The 20,299-nt window shown below is 36.3% G+C and overlaps 1 protein-coding gene across 6 annotated transcripts in view; it reads right to left on the minus strand.

The window, feature by feature from the left end:
• Positions 1 to 20,299, minus strand: part of CNTN4 (contactin 4) — a 962,626-nt gene that overhangs the window by 310,652 nt on the left and 631,675 nt on the right. For 4 of the 6 annotated variants that reach the window (XM_082847221.1, XM_082847220.1, XM_082847222.1 and 1 more), the window contains 2 exons: positions 16,797 to 16,923; positions 9,775 to 9,950 (listed from right to left, as the gene is read on the minus strand). In XM_082847221.1, the coding sequence (XP_082703347.1) occupies positions 9,775 to 9,950; positions 16,797 to 16,923 (303 nt within the window). Of the gene's footprint in view, positions 1 to 9,774; positions 9,951 to 16,796; positions 17,185 to 20,299 lie in introns of those variants that run through there. The other 2 variants (XM_082847218.1, XM_082847217.1) reach the window with 1 other exon arrangement.

Raw genomic sequence — 20,299 nt, forward strand, 5'->3', positions numbered from 1 at the left:
GGGGCTTCTTTCTGCAGCCAGAAATGTCGTAACACGAATCGTAACAATGCATGAGAGACCACAGTAGAACTGTTACAGACACAGGTTGGTCAGATACTCTAAATGTGATAATAGCTAGTTTCTAGGACTTTAGAGTGCCAGACAAAAAGGTCAAATTCAGGGAAAATGACCTAGAAAAAAAAAGTCCAGAGAGAGGGTCTAGGGGCCAAAAAACAACTCAGAATCACTTCAAATCATTACACTATGGAGAAAGGGTCAATTCCACCTATTTTATACCAGGCTATTCCAAGAGATGGGCAGAAATGTGCTGGCAAAAAGAAAAGCTTACTCTGAACTTCTGCAGAGTACTATCTTTTTCCAGTACTTCATCAAATCATACTACACAAAGATTAAAACCCCTTTTATGCTCCCCAAAGGAAAATACAAAGCGTGACACAAAACTTGCCCAGATTATTCCACATTTAATCAAGGCCGTCCCTCTCAATACTTTGCTTCCTAATACAGTTCAGTTACAAAAGTACCTGACCTCGGTCTCACTCCTAGGTGGTTTTATTTTTTCCTTGATGAAGGTGGTCAGGAAAGAAAAGATCTACTAGTTTCCTACCGTGGCCATAAACAAGTTACCACAAATTTGGTGGCTTTAAACAAAAGAAACCTATTCTCTCACATTTTGAAAGCTATTAGTCTGAAATCAAGGTGTCGGCAGGGCTGTGTTCACTGCCAAGGCTCTAATCCTCCCTGGGCTCTTCCAGCTTACGATGGCCATTGGCAATCGTTGGTGCCCCTTGGCTTCTTCTCTGCAACCTCTGCCTCCATGGTCACAGTGCCCGCTCCTCTGTGTGTCTCCTCTTTTGTCTCTTGAAAAGTCCTTGCCATGGAAGGCAGCTATGCTAACCACGATACCACCAAGGCCTCGGCAAGGACCTTACCATGGGATTTAGGGTCCAAATGCTTAACTCTGGATGATCTCAAGATCGTTAATTTAATTACATCTCTAAAGACCCGTTTTTCCAATTTGTTCCACAACTGCGTTTTCACTCATCATTCGTTGCCTCTTGGTATAATGCAATTTTCCAAAGCGTTTTCCATTTTTGCCAACAAAGTCTTCCCAATGACAGGTTCTAGGTGCATGTATCTTGTACTAAATTATTATTCTAACCACTACAGGTGGTCAATTAGATTCTGAATTTGAACCATAATCTCTCACATAAAAACTCTTGAAAAAGAATGCGATACAATGAGAGTGTTCTCTAGGTCGACACCTTCTCCCATTCAAAAACTGCTGCCTCTTTCAACTAACTGGTGACACCTAACTGATGGTAGACCAAAACTTCAAACTTACAGTGCAGTGATGGTCAGATTTGATCCTCATTGTCTAAAAACTAAACTTGCAAAACAATCAAACAAAATTATTTTAATATTTAGTGACTGAATTATTCCAACAATAAAACAAAAAGGGATGACATTTTAGTAACATTACTTAAAAAAAAAGATACGAAGTGTTAATTGTTTTTAACTTGGAGATTTCTTTTAAAGCCCTGACTCATCAAGCCTGTATAAACACCTATCTGGTCCTGGTTGCCAGTTTTAATGTGTACTGTATTCTTAAGAATGCTCCTGAATTTTAAAAAATTCTCTATACTTCATTGACTTAGTCATGAACTACTCTTTGTCAGACCGCAAACTGGACTGCAGGATGACTGAAGGAAATATACCTAATAAACGGATAGCTACAATTAACTAGCATCTGTACATTACAGGTTTTGTGGAAGAGACAGAAAAAAAAAATACAAGTGAGAATAATGCTGTGTACTTGTGAATTTCAACTCTTTGTACCACATCCCACAACTGCCCACACCACTAAGAACCAACAGCACACCTATGTACTAACTAGTTCTGCATTGTGAAATTTTCAACAGACACCAATTGTCACCATTCTTTTTAGTACTATGGTAAGTAGCAGACAATACCTACTAAAAAGATTATTTCAGAAACTCAGCAAGTTTGGGTTTGAATCCTTCTAACTATTCAAATGAGAAAATTTTAATTCTTTCATGGAGGATCAAAGCCCTTCATTGATAAATGTTAGCAGCTTTGCAATTCAAATACTTCTTAGTTGATCAAGTTTTAATTCATCTAAATATTCACAAATTATTTATCCAAACAGTCGTCCACCAACATTTTATTGCTCAGAAACAAAAGTCTGCCTATTTAAGCAGCTGGCCTTCCTAATTAAAAATCAGTCAAGTCAGTCCTGAGTTTGGCCATCTATCAAACTCCCAGTTATTGTTCTGATTGCACATTTTAATCTTTGGCTATTAAAGATAAACTAACTAAACATTAAAAGCAATGAACATTTGAAATTTACTGTGAATAACTGCAATGATCAAGACTCAAAAACCAGGTTGCTGGGCTTCCCTAGTGGCGTAGTGGTTGACAGTCCACCTGCCGATGCGGGGGACACGGGTTCGTGCCCCGGTCCGGGAAGATCCCGCATGCCGCGGAGCAGCTGGGCCCGTGAGCCATGGCTGCTGAGCCTGCGCATCCGGAGCCTGTGCTCCACAACAGGAGAGGCCACAACAGTGAGAGGCCCGCGTACCGCAAAAACAACAACAACAACAACAACAAAAAAAAAAACAGATTGACAAAAGCCCCAGTTGGAGTACAGTAAAACATTCTAAACTTAATATATTAATCTTTATTACCATCATCACAATTGTCAGAGGGCACCTAAGTTAAGGAGAACTCAGACAAGAATAACTTTAGTACCCATAAGAAAGATCTTTTTCAATGATGTTATCTGATCAGCTACTGTTCATCAATGTGATATTTTCACCATAAAAATTGTTGACTGCACATTAACTGATAAACCAAAATTAATCTCAGAATGGATTGGTTTATTCAGTTCTCTCTCTCTCTCTCTCTATATATATATATAGAGAGAGAGGTCATAGAAGGCCAATATGGGGTGGTTTTTGCACCTAAGGTTCCCTTTCATTTATCATCTTTATCCTTCTTTTTTCTTCCTTTTCCTCTTCTATTCCCTTCCTCATAATACAAGCTCAGGAGGTACACATGCAGGGTTTGAATAGAGTGTACCAATCTAGTTTCTTTTCCCACCTCATGCGAAGTACCAACAGAGATCAGCATATCCATCACTTCCTTCAAAAGAACACCACCTCGCCCACAGCCAAGACCATGCCAGTTTCCCTACAGCAGGCAGGCGACTTGATTTTGTTAAGTGATTTAATTTTACCGTAAGCAATTTGGAGGTACTTATGTATGAATTATAGTCATCCCCAGCAGGAGATGAGTAGTATTAAGTCTTCTGTTTTGAAGATCTGAACTGTTATAAAACAGCTGAACTTCTTCCAGGAAGAAGGCCCCAAACAATGTTTATGAAGCAATCAGTTTGACAGGCTAAAATCTGAGAGTTATTGGATTAGTCTCTTGGAAGCCCTTCTTAACAATCTACATTTAAAGTACATCTTTTTTCACAGGTGGGGGAGGAATAATACAGGAGTAAAAAAACTTATAATAACATGTCATTTACTGCTTGGGGATAGAAAGTTTGCCAACTCACAGTTATTTATCATAAAATATCAATATTCAGAATGTTTTACAACCTACTAGCAATAAACTGGAAATTTGCATATTAACTTTTAGAGCAGAAATATTGTTATTAATTATTCTCATTATGGAACCTGAAACCAATTATATTAAAATTCGAGCCACAAATGTATGCATAATTGTGGTACACAACATTATGGTTTTAGATATTAACAGCAAATCAACATTATGACAGCATCAGGAAGCCTATAACTAAAAAAATAAAAACAAACTAATGATGGATGTACTATATGAAAGGTTGTAAACACACTGAAAAATCCAAGTTTGTGTCTACAAAAGAAACATTTTATTAATCACCCAAATCTATAGTTTGAACATGAATTCCACAAGGAAAGTGTAGTTTTAGCTGTCATGAGGGAACTATGCATGTCAAATGCCATGTAATGAGCATCTGCTCAAAAGTCAGGTAGCCAGATTCCTATGCTGGGTCCTCTCCCTTCCACTGCACCCTTGGTGAAAATTATCTCATTTCACTAATCTGCAGATTCTTTACCTACGAAAGAAAAATAATGACTATACTTCCTTGGGTTATGTTGAGAACTAAATGGGATAACGCTTCCAAAATGCTTAGCCTCATCTCCGACCTAGAGTAATCAAATCATAATAAAAATTATAACAATAGCTAACAGTTATTAACCCCTAATGTGTGCCAGACAATGATCTAGGAATTTTAGGCAATATTAATTTATGTGATCTTCACAATAAAGGAGGTAGAGTTATTAACCCTATTTTATGGATAAAGAAACTGAGGCAGAGAGAAGAACCTTGTCCCAGGTCACAGGGTTACAGGATAAACTGAATTTCAACCCAGGGAACCTAACTCCAGGGCTTGTGCCTACCCCCTATACCTAAGTGTTTAATAAAGGTTAGTTATTATTCTTATTTTAAAAAGACAGAAAAAGGAGGGGAAAAGAGGGGAAGAGAAGAAAAGACAGAAAGAAAATACAGAAGCAGCTTTTTCATCATTTTCTCATGCTAGGAATTATTCTGGGCTTTTGCATATGCTTTATAATTTAATCTTCATAACACCCTAAGGTGGAAGTATGGTTATCCCCAGGGTTCTGATGAGATGTCTCAGTTCTAGCAACATTATAAGACACATAAAGTGGAATGGAGCAATGGACAACATTCCATTCTATCTAAACTTAGGCAATACAGTATCTCAGTTTCTCAAGCCCACTTTCACAAATTTTTTAAACAGTGACTTGGGTATTTTATAAGCGTGTAAGTGTAGATTACAACTTACTTAAAAAAATCCACATCTATATGTCAGTGAACAAAATTGCCTTGTTGCCTAATTGTGTAAGGTGATTCTCAAGCAGATTTGGATTGGGATGCTTGGCTGGGAAGTAGGTAGGTAGGGTGACACTTCATTCTGTATAGACACAGGCTCTGAAAAAATCCCCACCATGAAGCAGTGAAAGTAATGAACTGAAATTCCTTCTACTCCTGGCCTTATCTTCTGATTCAGGTACCTACGTAAGAGTTAAAGAACATTCAACTTGCTTTACCCCTTGTGAGAAGGGGAGGTTAAAGGAAAGCTATTCCTAAACACTTCATTGAAGCTATATATACTCTCAGGCCAGGTTTTCAGGATACAAGTAAACTTTGATGGCATGTTTTAACATATGATGCCCCAACACATACCCTTAACTGGAAGTAGGATGGCGATTGTCTTCTACACAAACTCAAGGTGGAAATACTTGCATCTACCTCTGAAGCACTCCCAAAGGACTGCCAGAAAGTCCTTAAATGCAGTGGTTCAACTCATACCCCACACATGGCCTGATGACTTTAACATCCAATCCTTATAACTTATTCATTTATTCAACATTATTGCAAGTTTACTAAATGCCAGGCGCTGGGTAGACCCTGGTAAATTAATCAATCAAGTTTGATAGCACAAGGTGAAACAGTAGGACTAGATGGTAGAAGGGGCATTGGTAGTCTACTATTAGAAACAGGCTAAATGACAGAAAGAGAAGTGATTGACCCTGGCTTAATATTGCAAGGGGACTGAAAACAAAATGTGCTCCAAATTACATTACAATACTCTAAGCTCATGAAAATGTCCACACCCTATCAAGAGTGACTTCAATTATGCTCTGCCTGTTTAATCAAGGAAAGTTTTCTGTCCTAAGAAAAGCAGGGGTTCTTGGAGGCATCATCTCCATTAATTAGATTTTTTGCTTATGTGAATTAATTCATTTTTTAAACGCTAAATACAAGAGATTATCAAATTCTGTCTACAAAAGCAGTATGAAAATATTTTTTAAATAAATCATAAATGATGTCTACCTTATCAAATTATCGTGTGGATAAAGTTACAGAAGGTATATAAATGAGATTTGAAGGTGTAACATGTTAGATAAAGATGAAGGGATTTTTTTTCTTATAAATCAAAGTGAGTCTAACACAGGCACAAATCAAGGTGTGCTGGACAGGAGCTGAAGCTGCCATTCCTTGGTTCTCACTTATTAATTATGTAAATAACAAGTAATTCAGTAACGTCAATCTTCAATTTAATTTTTTTTATTTTAAGATACAGGCCAGGAAACCTTTAAGGTCCGTTTCAGCCATAAGATCATATGATTAAAAATGAAGAAATATTCTTACTTGCGTATTATAGTTCAGTAAGTATGGTCAAAAGGCAACATCTTTTTCCCTCAATGATTATGAAAATGCTTGGGAGTAAGCAATTACTCGGTAACATTTAAAAGATGTCATTGTCATGCTCCACCTTATATCAATGAAGAAAAACATTTTATTCTAACCATTTAAAAATGATTTTTGAATAGAGGCAATGTCTTTTAATTTTTTTTTTTAATTTAAAAAGGATAGAAAAGAAAGGTCTAGAAACTATATGTTAACGATCAAAATGCTAGACTCCGGAAAATGACTAGAATAGAAAGGGTGCAGGTTTACCAAAAAAAATACATCCTCCCCCAAAATAATTTTATACATATATTTTCTTTGTTGTGTCACTGAATAGGCAATTAATAAGGCAATTTGTTTATTCCTACATATAAATTATTCTAGACTCTGGAGATATAAGGATGGACAAGATAGCCTCACCTCTCTTACAACTTAGATTCTATCATAGAAGTCAAATAATGAGAAAAAAGAAATACACAGAATCATTCCAGATCATAGTGAGTCCTAATGATTGAAAACGATGTTGTTATGTAGAAAAGTAGAGGGCAACAAAAAGGTAGGCAGAAGACAGGAGAAGAAATGGAAGGAACTGCTTCTTAGGTTAGACATGGTGATATGGAAACTTTCTCTTAGGAGGTCACACCTAAATTGAGAACTAAGGATCATAGGAAGTGAGCGTGTGAAAGATCAGGAGAAAAGCAAATAAGGCAGAGGGAGTGAAAATATCAAGGACTGGTGCAAAAGATAGTTTGTCATTTTTGAGAAATGAAAACAAGACCATGGTAATGAATTTGAGATTTAGTCTAAGTGCAGTAGAAGGCATAAAGCGGGAAAGTAGAATGGTCTCATTTACATGTTTAAAAGATTACTCTGGCTGTTTTATGATAAATGGTTAAGGAAGATCTAGACAAGATTCACAGAGACCAGGTACAAGCGGATGTTGTAGAAATTGTCCATCTTGATTTCAGCAAGGCATCTGGCAAAGATTCTCATTACTCTAAGAACATGTAGGAGATACTGAGGTTCAAGTATAGTATGTATGGGTAAATGTGTAGCTAATTGAACACGAGTAGGTGAAGGATATTGATTTATAAATTTAATCTCATTTATTGGACATTCTCTACTGGCAGGCTGCCCTGTCCTGGTCAACATTTTGTATCAATTATTTGAATGGACACACGCTTATCACATTTTCTGCTGACACTGAAGTAAAAGGATCAATATGTCAGATTTAAAAAAAAAGATTTAAAACAATTTCAACTGTGATGGAACAAAGGGTCCCAACACAGAAGGTGAATTTAATAGGAGTAAATACAAAATTCTGGATTTAGGTATTAAAACAACACAATTGGGTAGCTCTGGATTAATAGCCATTCATGAAAAATCAATCCTCTAATTTTATATGAAAAAAGTTGAAATATGAGACTGAGGTTTTAAAAAAAAGTAAATATCAATGTCAGCCCCATTCATCAAAAGAGAAGCTCACATCGTGGGATACTACTGTTCCCACTGTCCTCTGCAAAGTCAAGGCACCCGCATAGAGTTGGGTACAGACATTTCTACAGGGTCACAGTTTAATAGATAATTGAATAAAATTGTGTTGTGAAGAAGATGGTTGTGGATTGAGTATCTGGAGAAGAAAAGAATTATGGGACAAGGGACATGAACATATTTTCACGTGTCTGAACCTAACCAGAATCATAGAGTAAGCACTGGGAGTGAAGGTGATAGAGATTTAGATACTTAGCCCAATTTTAAGGAAGAGATATTGTGCTTGATTTTGTGTTTTTGAACAAGTACAGCAACCACAGGTCAGGATGCTTTGTGATGAAAAGGTGAGCTCTCTATCTTCAGATTTTTTCAAGCTGAATGCTTATCAGCTGACGATTCTGAGGGTGGCAGGATGTTAGGCATAAGAAGTGCTTGATAAGCAGGGTGGATTCCAAACTCAGGCACCTCAACCACAAAAGGAGTGGCAGAGCTTTTACTTTGGCTAAACTATTCTATTTAAATGACTATCCCTGCATATGAGATTCTATCTTTCCAATATTTTTAGTAGTAGAAATGCCTGGACTTCTACAAAAGGAGAGCCTTAAAAGTTAGTAATTTGTTATTTAAATGTTATAAATTAGAAAAGCAAAAGGTTGTTAATGCTATGTTAATCTTTTCTGTTCCTGTTATTGTTACCGTTTTTAAAAAAATTTCCTACACTGTGAAATCCAAAAATCAATGAAGTACAAGAGTAACTGAATACAGAGATTTCCCTACTCTGAGAGTCTATGATTATTTTCTAAAATGAATCCAACAAAATCTATTTGTTAAAAATATAGATACCACATTTGTGTTAAACCAAAAGAAATAAACACTTTGGTTCTGTAGCACTCAATCAGACATATCCTCCTATTTTTCTGCTCACCTTAGATTATTTGGAAGACTACTGCAGAAGACATTCACAAAGAAAATAAGCCTGGTATCCCATATATACCTAATACTTAGAAAATTCATTTCTCAACTCATCAAAATGCCACCAAACAGCAATAAGAAATTAAGTACTGAATATTAGGTATATTTGATATTGAGTTTCTGGAGAGGATTTTGTTAATGAGAATATCCTACAGCGTTACTGCCAACAGACTTTGTAATTAGGAAAGCTTCGACATTCATGCACTGCTATATGAGTTGGGATTTTACACAAGGAAATACATAATCATAGGTAAATACATAAACGCTTAAAAATACCGCTGAACATCAATCCTTCAAGGTGTCTATACTCAATGTGTACTCACTGCTCTTGCCTGTGGATTTTATTTTCAACTTGCAATCTCTAAATTCCACTATCTTTCACATGCTCATGAACTTTCATTAGCTGGTAATCCTAAAAGATTGCAATTTGCTTTTTAAATGTTCTAAACCACAAATATAAAAGGTAAAGCTTTGATTGCCTTTACTTTTTGTTTTTTGCAGTTGCTTTTAAATTTTTCCTTTTCCTTCAAATAAGAAAAAGTATTAGAGAATTATAGGATTAAGAGACTACCAAGCTTTTTTCTTTTCCAACTGTGAGCTTTATGGCTAAATCGCTTGTCACATGGACTATTAACTTACTAGTAATTCAACTGCTTGCTTATACATATTCACTTTAAAATGTGTGTGTGTGTGTGTATGTGCGTGTAATTTGTTGTACATGTAAACTTATACGTGTATAAATTTGAGTGTATGTGAATTTATGTGTATAGAGCATCATATAACCAAATTATCTTACAGTCAAACTATCTCAACCCTTATAAAAGCAGAAGAATACATCTTCCCATTCAGATTTACAGTTTACCCTACAATGAAAGATATTTTGCAAATATGAAAAAAGGGTAAAGAAGATCAACATGAAAACGTAAAATCTGTTTGGTGTTTTAAGATAAACTGTTTTAAAGGCTGATTGGTACAAGGCACAAAAACTCAAAGTCACATTTGCAGCAGGATATAATTGCTACTTACAAGCAAACTGAAGCTTTGCTTCTCTGCTAACAATTGTTCCAAATGAGTTTGTTGCTCTGCACTGGTACGTTCCAGCGTCTTGGGTTTTATTGGGGTTATTGATCAACAAGCTGCCTTCAACAACACTGTAGCGGAAATCCATACCAATGTCAACATCTGTTCCATTTAACTTCCACCTATAGTATAAAAATGCCAGTAGATAAAGCCTTGTAATATTAATCAATAATTCTGAGTTGTCTAAAATACATAAAAACTATGAATCGCATGAAATATCATCTGTGACTGTTTTTTAACCATGGTAAAAAAAAAAAAAATTAGAAAAGCTCTACCCAGCAATGGTGTCAACATAGATGCATACACATGCTTTAAAAGAGCACGTCCTTTTAAAGTCAACAAGATATTAAAATTTTAACACTTGTTTTTGTGACTACTTACAATGCTACAGACACTTCCCTTTTTTTTTTTGGAAAGAATACACCATTTTCCGGTAGATTGCCGAGTATTTGATGAAATTGCAGAGTTGCTTTGATTTGGTCCTTAATATGACTGAAATGGCTGACTACAAAGCAGAGGAATTCCATTGATCTAGAGTTATCTTAGGAACCAAACTAGCCTTCAACAGGGATCACTTTGAAGATCTCCTTAGCTACCAGCACTCAAACATCAATCAACCAGCCCAATAAACTGTAGATCAGGCCATTAGGTAACAGACACAAAGAGGGTTTTCTTGCTTTTCTGTTTGTTTACTTGGATCATCTGTGTATCTGAGTATAGGGCCTGGCCCAATAAATTAGTTTTAGTGGGACTCACACATTTAAACAGAAAAGCTTTAGTAACAAGATCTCCTTTTTTTTTTTTTTTAAACAGCCAATAACATTCCAGAGAGACCTTATTTTAACCAAACTGCATTTCAGTAAGTTGTTTTAATACGTACAAACTTTTGAACTAATACAAAACAATGATTATCTTTTTTTCTCTTCCTTCCCCACAATCCTACATAAAATATCAGGTAATGGATATAGCATAGTCGGAGTATCTGAATTATCAACTGTCTCCTAGTAGCGTTCACACTGGGAGACCAAAAATAAGGCAACGCTAGACCATAAAGGAAATTGATTGGAAGCAGTAACGGGAGTAAAGAATGAGAAACAGTGATCTTATTTCCTTCAAACGGTAAAAAAAAAAACACTCTTTAAACGTGTGCGTGTATATACATACTCATTGGGTATCCTCTTATAACATTCGGGGGCACTAGGGCTGGTATGCATAATGTAAAAGCATTGAAATGAAAAAAATGAAGGCCAGTTAGTTTCAAGATTTTGGATACTGGGTATCATCAGAAACATGTTTAAAGAATGAGTGCTTTCTTTCCACCAAGACGTCCGTCTCTCATACTTCAAAGTCAATCTTAAACTACACCTCTTCTCATGAAGTCTTCCTCAGTATTCCTAGTCAAGATAAATCAAAGCTTCCCCCAAGCTCCTACAGAATTCTCCTTACTTGTTTAGGTGGGAATTCTGCCTTCACCATAGATAATTTGCCTATATCACTTTCGTAGTCTCCCTTTAGTAACCTAGAACTTGACACTCAGTGTGCTCAATAAAGGCTTGTGGTATTTCACTAAATATTTTACTTCTTGGCTGGATATTTTAGCTTTGAGCATACACAATTTAAGAAGCATCCTAGCCCACCACAGCACAGCAGTGTACGTTTGTTCACGTCTATGTCTTTGAAAGGTGAAAATACGGAAACATGAGGCGTGGGAAAGGTGGGCCAGATCAGGAAATGGGACATAGCTCTTTAAGTGTCTTTTTATAAGAAGATGGGTATTAGAAACTGACATTGTTCTTAAGCTTGACACTAATTCTCTCTGTGTTCTGACACAGACAAGAAAGTAATACGCAATAAAAAGAGAACGACTGGGTTACGTCCTAGCAGGTCTATATGCTCATGAATCTCCAGGGCTGACTGCCTGCCCTAGACAATTTTTTGAGTCAGCTGGTCACATCTCTGTCATAACTCTCACTTCAAATGAGAGTCGAGCAATTTAATATGACAAGTGTAAGAACTCAAAGAGGAAATTGGAATCTAATGTGAGCTGCAAGCAGAGGGCGGAATTTAGGAATGGGATCACGTGAGCCTTTTTAGAAAAGTCTTCGTAGGGATAATGAGGACACCTCTGTGGGTTTGTCTACACTCGTCATCTCAACCAGAATGCTCTGCAGAAAGTCCATTACTCTACTTTATTACCTGCTTTTACATACAAATAGCAAAGGAAAACGGAATATTTAGAAAATAAGGCGCCTGTTGTGAAACGCAGGTGAGTCTCCATTACACAGCACTATACCAAGTTTTATTGCGATGCAGTCACTGTTCATTCCAACTGAATGTGGACTGCGTTGAATTCCTTATTCTATACTGAAACACTCTTGAAAATATTCACAATTCATTGTCAATGTTTGAGGAGTCTTTTAAGAACTGGTAATATAGAGGCGATGCTCATTTGACACAAAGAGATTTTACCCAAGGGCCAGGACATGGGTGAGTCTTGTAAGCTGATTTCTGAATTATTCAGGGAATCACAATCCCATTCTCTCCAGAGAGTGAGGTTGTGCACAACCAAATACTGACACTGTGAAGCTCTGTAAGGTACCATTTTTCAGACCTTGCTGGGAAGCTGTCTATAGCATGTGTTGTAGCACAACCCTCTCTCTTTGTTCCCTGTTTCAGCTTGGCACCGAAGAAGGGGCAGGACCTTTCTGACCTGAAATTTGTTGTCTGCAAACCAAGCTGAATACAAACTTCACAGCAAAAGTATTTCCACCAAGTACTTGACCATTCTTTCCATCGGGAAATGGAGGCTGACAGCCATAAGGACTGTCACATGTCCTTCTGGAACTTTAATACAAGGACAGTGGGCACAAGTCAAAACTTCTTAAGTTTTTCTGGGTCTGGGTCAATCCTTTCAAAATTGAGGGGCAGGAAACAATGAAAAGAGAAGGCTCCGTTCAGGGAATAAACACAAAGAAGAGAGGTCAGTCGGGGCATCTGAGGGAAAACCTAATGGCGAACATCCCCATGAAGAACTCACCTTGAATTTCTCCTAGGGGTTCCTCCCCTCAAAGTCAGCCTGAAGACTGAAAAAGTTCAGCCAGAAAGATGTTTGAAAATACCTGATCTCTCCATTCTTTCTCTTGTTCTTTCCTCCTACAAAAGGGAGTTTTTAGCTCCCAGGTACCAATCAGCTATTTCGTCACAGAGAAACTACCAAAAGTATATACAGGAAAGTGAAGTACACTGCAACCAACTGCTAGTGCATTTGATTAAAAGTTTTCTTCTCAGTTTTTCCTGGCAATCTTTAAAAACATAATAGGTTTCTGTTCCTCTGCTTGTTTTAAATAACAAAGCAAGCCCCTATATCTAGAAACACAATGTTACAAAAGCAATGTTAATTAAAGGTCAGAGTTTGGGGAAAAACAAAGCAGCAACCTGCCAAATTCTGCTGCAAAATTTCTTCTCATTTGTGGCTAACATCTGAACTTACACTTGGCGATGTATTAAAAACTGGGGCCATTTAACTCATCATTTATGTATGTAGGAACCTTTGCCTCTTGCATTTATTCGTTTATTTATTTTACTACGTAAAGCATTTAAAAATGTTTGATTTAGCCTTGAATTCACCATATTATAGGGAGAATAGCTACGTATTCTGATTTATCCAGGACATTGCTGGGTTTACACCTGTCCTCCTGGAATAATTATTAACAGTGGCCTCTTCCTCTCAGAAGTGTGCTGGTTTGGATGATAAATTACATGTTCACCCTAATTATATGGTCCATTAGAGAGTTTTTTTTGTTTTTCTTTCTGGAATGTACTTCTTTTTTTTGTCCCTATGACAAAAGGTCATTAGCCCTCCAAATTCACTTAAATATCTCCTTTCCTGTGAAACTTTCTCTGATACCTTCCCTCTCTATCCTGAAGCAGACTTTCTTTCCTCCAGAATGCCCTAGAACTTGGACATCCTTTATTCACACTTCCAGCATAGCCCTGTACTTCCACCTCCAGGCACTGACCCCCAAAGCACACTATTTGAATATGTAGTTTATTAATCTTTGAATACCTCAAACCTAGGATGGAACATTGCAGCTGCTTTAATGTAGTGGTTTAAACATCTTTCCTAGAGGATGTATTTTTCAGAATCCTAATATATACCCTAGTTCAAAGAAGACCTACCATGATGGAATCTTGGTTAGAAACTCTATAATAACTCACCCCAGGTAATTCCTGAGTCAACTCCTTGGACCCTGGAATTCACAGTTTGAAAAACACTGGGGTGGTCTGATGAATAATGCTATGTTTGATGAATGAATGGGCACACAAACTAAACTCTAAAATAATTTCCACTACGTTAATACTACCATCCTGTATGAGATGTCCCTTGCCCTCTGCCAATTTGAAAACTATCAATACCTACCTCAGTTGAAATTCCACTTCTGTGCCCCCCGGGTGACTCCATTTCTTCCTCCCCTAAACTATGACACATGTGCCATATACTCTTTTGGTCTTTATATACCACTACATATTGGTTATTAGCTTAAGGTTTTCATCATTAAATCTGAATAGAGGTAAAATAATATTTATAATATGTATGTAAATTATATAAAGGATCCCGAGACAATAAAGATCTGTGTTTAAGAAAAGGAATATTATTACTCTTGAAGTCTCCTATTTCCATTTTGTTTCCAATCACTCTTATCTCAATGGTTAATTATAATCTTGAATTTTGGCTTTTTCATTCCTTTGATTTTATGATTTTATCATGTATGTTAGTATCCTTAAACAACTACTCCATCTTACTGCCTTTGAACTTAGTAAATACGGGATTATAAACTTTGCATTCTTCTATGACTTGCTTTGTCTACTCAAAGTTACGTTCCTGTGACCCATCATGTTTTTGTAGCTATAATTCATTCATTTTCACTGTTGCATGGGGTTACCGTGTATGAATATGCCAGGTTATATTTATGTATGTTATTTATATTACGTTAAATTTGCTCTTCTAAATTTCTGTCAATTTGGTGGGTTTGAAAGAGTGTGTCGTTTTAGTTTGTATATTTTAATATACACTGATAATCTCTTTATACGATTAATGGATATTTGATATTCTTTTCTAAGAAGTATCTGATCAAGTCTTTTGGAAATGTTTTTATTAGGTTATTTGTTTTTTACTTTTTGATTTGTGGAAATTCTTTAAATAGTTTACATATTAATCCTTTGCAAATAATATGTATTAAACATATCTTCTCCCAGTTGGAAGCTTATAATTTTACCCATCCCAGTATATTCTGCTAAACAGAAATTCTTAATTTTAGTGAAGTTAAATATTTTCTTCTATGATTTGTGCTTATTTGTCATTATTGAAAAGTTTTTTCTTCCCTCCAAAGTCATAAATATGTATGCCTATTTCCTTTTAAAAGTTCTGTAAATTTCCCATGTTGGTCTTCTATTCACTTGGATTTGATCTTTGTGTACCCTGTGAGGTAGGGAGCTAACTTCATTCCATTTTTTTTAAACACATGGATAATCCACTGTGCAGTATATATCTTCTCAATTTATTTCTAATATTGTCATGACTTTTAACTTTTCTTTTTTAATCTTCACAATACAGTATTGTTTTTATTATTTTTATTGTTTAGTGCAATTGATTTTTACGTGGAAATATTAACCTTTACCATTTGTGTTACTTATCATTCTTTCTTATATCTAAGACAGTATACCTGGGATCATTTTTATTCTGCTTAAAGTATATCTTTCAGCATTTTCTTTAGTAAGGATCTGCTGGAGTCAAACTTCAGTTTCTGTCTGTCTGAAAACACATTTACTTTCTTCTCCTTTTTAAAAAGTACTTCTGCCATACAAAAATTTGACAGCTAATTTCTCTCAGCATATTGAAGATTCTGTCTTCTGTCTTGATTTTTTTGTTGCTATCGAGAAGTCAGCTGTTGGTTTAATTGTCATCTCTTTGAAGGTTAGCTGTATTACAACTTTGGCCTACTTTTATGATCATGTCTTAGGGTTGGTGTTTTGCTGTTTCTCCAAGATAATTCTAGACAGGGCTTTACTTTTATTTGCACTGCTTGAAATTCACTGGGCTTACTTAGTCTGTGGCTTTGAATGTTTAATTAGCTTTGGGAAATTCTTAGCCTTTCTTTAAATATTGCCTCTGCCTCATTTTTTTTTTTCCTTTCCTTATGGAACTCTGATTAGATATGTGTAAACATTTTCTCTTAATCTCTTTTTTTCTCTGTCTCTCTCTCTCATATTTGGATAAAGAGGAACACCTCTTTATCCATTTCTCTGCTTTTAGACGATTTCTTCAGATATATCTTGCACTTTACTAATTCTCCTTTCAGCTGTGTCTCATCTGTTATTAAAACCACTTAACACCAAGGTTTGAAACAGGCAATTACTTTTGCTTTTAAGTCCTTTGGGAGGCAAGGCTACTTCTTATTACATTCACCCTAAGAATGTAGCCCTTGGGTCCCGGGTCTATTCTGGAAGGTGTTCGCATGTTAGACTCTCCTTCTGGTTGAGTCTAGGCTTTGTCTTGTGACCCCAGTCCCCTGTGAAACTGCAAAATCTGCAGTTCACATAGTTCTTCAAGGTGAAAATTGCTTTCAGTGTTCAGTTTTCTTCTCTGGGTTCAAAACCCACTTACTAAGTATTTCTTTCTTTCCTGCCAGTTTATTGATGCATTTTTAAAAAGGTGTTTTAAAAAAATATGTTGTTAAGTAATGTTAAGGCTTTCAGTGAGATAGTCAATCAGGATATTTAATTCCTGGTACTGCCAGAAACAGAAGCTGGGTACTAAACTTTTCATGAGCACGAGCATCTCTTGAGCATCTCAGGATATCCAATGATGCCTATCTAAAAGCTCTTTATGTAATCAGCACTCCATAAGTATTTGTTGTTTAATAACAGAAAGTATATGCATGAGAACACATGCTTTTAAGTTAACAAACCTGATATGAGGTTTTGGATTCCCTTTAACTTCACAAGTGAGCTTCACTTTTTTCTCCTCAGAGTCCAAAGGGAACATTACATGACTTGGTTCTTGAATGAAAATTGGGCCATGCAGTGTGTAGTCATCTGAAATAAGAAGAGAAAATGTCCAAAAATAAACATCTTCCAAATAGGGACAATGACAGGAAATAACAACAAAATGAAAATAAAAGAGGTAAACTAACAAAAAAAATAGTAATACACAACAGATTCGTTCCAGCCTCTGGATGAAATTTCCCATTGAAGAATAATCTTTGGAATTATGAAGTGGAGATACGGACTCTTCTATTTCATATCAATAACTTATTTTTACCAACAACTTCCAGACACCGAACGGCTTGGCATTCCCTTTTCTCTCCTCCACTTCTTATTGTTCCACCTGTCTTTAGCCCGATCTTTTACTTTGTTCACATTTTGTGCCTCCTACGTGCCTTTTGTGCTGCTGTCATCCTGGAAGACTGTCTAATGTCACAAAGTTAGAATGTCTCTGCTCTGTAATGGGATACTATAGTTGGAAGCAAGCAATGATGATTTTGTAAATACATTAATAAGGAGAAGCAGCAGTGTACTGCTAAAATATGTACAAAACTTTCTTAAATTGGATATGCAGGTAAATAAAGAATAATCTAGAGTTAATGATTCTCAAATTATGTGTGGTAAATTAACAGTTTGTTTTTTTTTCAACCTGTTATGGACCCATAGATGGATACTTGTGTAAGTATCACACAGCTGGGATTGACTAAGCACATGAGTTCAGTAATAACCAGACTGGTCTATACCAAGTTCAAAGAGGTATGAGTTTCTAAATTCCTTCTCTCAGTAACAGAAACTAAATGCATAAAACTTACTTTGTCATGGAGCAGCAACAAAGCTCAAAGAATGGAATAATCCACAAACTAGATTTGAAGGAGCAGTGCAGAGTACATATGCTTCTATAGTAAACACATAATAAATATTGGTCAAAAGGCCCCTCACCACCCATACCGTGAAGGTGGTTTTCATTCTTTACAATCTAGTCCCTTTTTTCCTAGAAGGCTTTTCTAGACCCTCAGGTCTTCCTTTAACCACGTGATTCATAAATTATATCCATATTTCTCTGTGGACACATCTTTTTCTATTAAATGCATTTGTGCCTTTCTTTCCCCTTCTTTGGACTGTAAGCTCGAGAGCATGCCTCTATCTTACCCGTTTTTGCATGTCTTGTAGTACTAACTACAGTAGCTTATACATCAAAGACGGTCAATAAGGATTTGTTCTAACTGAGGTATTTTTTCACTTTTTAATGTATTCAGTCAGCTGATTTAGGCACTGCCTAACAAATTCTGAGACAGAGGGCCAGGGTCTATGATGTAAAGTGATCCTGAGTAGCACCCTGTAGCTGACAATCCATTCTCCCCTTATATGGATTATTCTGATGGCTGTGAATTTTAACTGCTATCCTGGAAAACCTTCAAAACCAGCTTTCTGTTGATAGGTGATAGGATGAGACTGAACTCATTCAGGTGAATCAGGACTGAGGAAAAAGAAGAAAGCCGATTTGGGGATCTAGGTGAAACATGGTAAAGTAATTTAAGTTTTGTTTTTTTTTTTTTACATCTTTATTGGAGTATAATTGCTTTTCAGTGGTGTGTTAGTTTCTGCTTTATAACGAAGTGAATCAGTTATACATATACATATGTTCCCATATCTCTTCCCTCTTGCGTCTCCCTCCCTCCCACCCTCCCTATCCCACCCCTCCAGGCGGTCACAAAGCACCACGGAGCCGATCCAGGCTTTAAAAACTCTGCATGTTCAGGTTGGGATAGAAGAGAAATAAGGACACAAGAAAATCAAACAGAATTTTAGAGCAATGGGCACAGCCAATGACCTTGTTGAGAGAATAAGCAGGATTTGGGTTCAGAAAGACTAGGAACTGAGATTCAACACCTTGTGTCAGCTACTAACTCCATGACCTATGGAGAATCACCTAGTCTCTCTATGCCCCAATTTTCTCATCTATAAAATAACAGCGTTGGACTCACTCAGTGGTTCTACATTGGTTAAGGGTGAAAAAGAAGCCATGAAAACTTTCCCATAAACGCACATGCACATACACATGATATTTGCATTCAAAGATGTCATGCATTATATTACCACCACCACCCTCTCTCCTCAGTCCATGTATACAATCTCAGGCTAATGAAGGAGTTAAACAAAGAAAACAGGATTTACCAAAGAACACAGAATAAAAGCACGGAGTAGAAGTACACAAAAGTATTTTTTTAAACACTGGTCATTTAAAGCTAGATATTTCAAAATCTGCATATTTACGTTTCAGATTTTCAATGACAGTTATTTTCAAAACAAATTTAGATACTGGTCATCAGTTAGCTCAATTCGATCTTGAAGAATTAGGTGAATTTTTAGCATATTTTGTTAAGTGACAAACATTACTCATCAAGATCACTAACACAGCAGCAAGTCTGGTAGATTTTTCTTTAAGAGAGAAATATATTTCTATTGTTGTCTCAATTCCAAAATTATGTGTGTGTGTGTGTGTGTATATATATATATATATATATATATAAAATATCAACCATCTCAGTTCATTGGTGTTCTCTGCTTTGAATTTCATACAGAAAGACAGTCTGTTACTAGTAATTCCAAATAAGAATAAAACATAATAATGATTATCCAGGATGCAGCTGAGAGACTTTGGATTAACATCTGTACTATTTCTCAATGTATCCATGCCATATTTAAATAACAAAAAGGATATTTTTTTGTGTATTTTATAACAAGAATTCATAATAATGATGCTTTGCATTTGCTATAATTGACACATTTCATCTGAAGTTTTTATTTTCTCTTGGTTAACCAAGCTCACTGCCTAGAAATTAACATTAGCATAAAGGAACTAGCATTTCAGTTCTCATCTAAGGAAATCCACAGCCTTTCAAGCATGAACTATTTGGTTTCACAAAGATGGAGGGAGAGATTTTAGAAAGTTGCTATCCAGGTGTAGAAAACAGATATCCTAACTTTAATACCTTTAAGACCAGGGTTACCAATATTTTAAGAAAAATGAGTTAAAGAGTTGCTTTATTTCCCCCAAACCTTGAGGTGCCTGGGTTAAACAGCCCTGAGAGTGACATTCTCAAACGCAACACGGAGCATGACACCACTAAGTCTGTTCTATCCGTGTGTAGGAGCCACAGAGTGACTTTCCAGTGGTATACACAAAACACTTTGCATGTGCTATTTTCAAAGCTGAGAAGATTAACTTCACCCTTCCCTTTATCACAGTAAGTTGTCCTATGTAACCAGTGGAGTGGCCGTGATTTTTCAGCCTGTGAGGTAAAGGAGCATCTCAGAAAGCAACAGAGGAAAGGATTAATAAGCCAATACACCTCAATGTTGGTCTGTGGACCACCTGCGTTGTAATTACGGCATGCTTATTTTTTTAAACCCCAGTCCAGACTGA

This window comes from Leucopleurus acutus (assembly GCF_964270905.1).
Source record: "Leucopleurus acutus genome assembly, chromosome: 10".
Classification (NCBI taxonomy): Eukaryota; Metazoa; Chordata; class Mammalia; order Artiodactyla; family Delphinidae; genus Leucopleurus; species Leucopleurus acutus.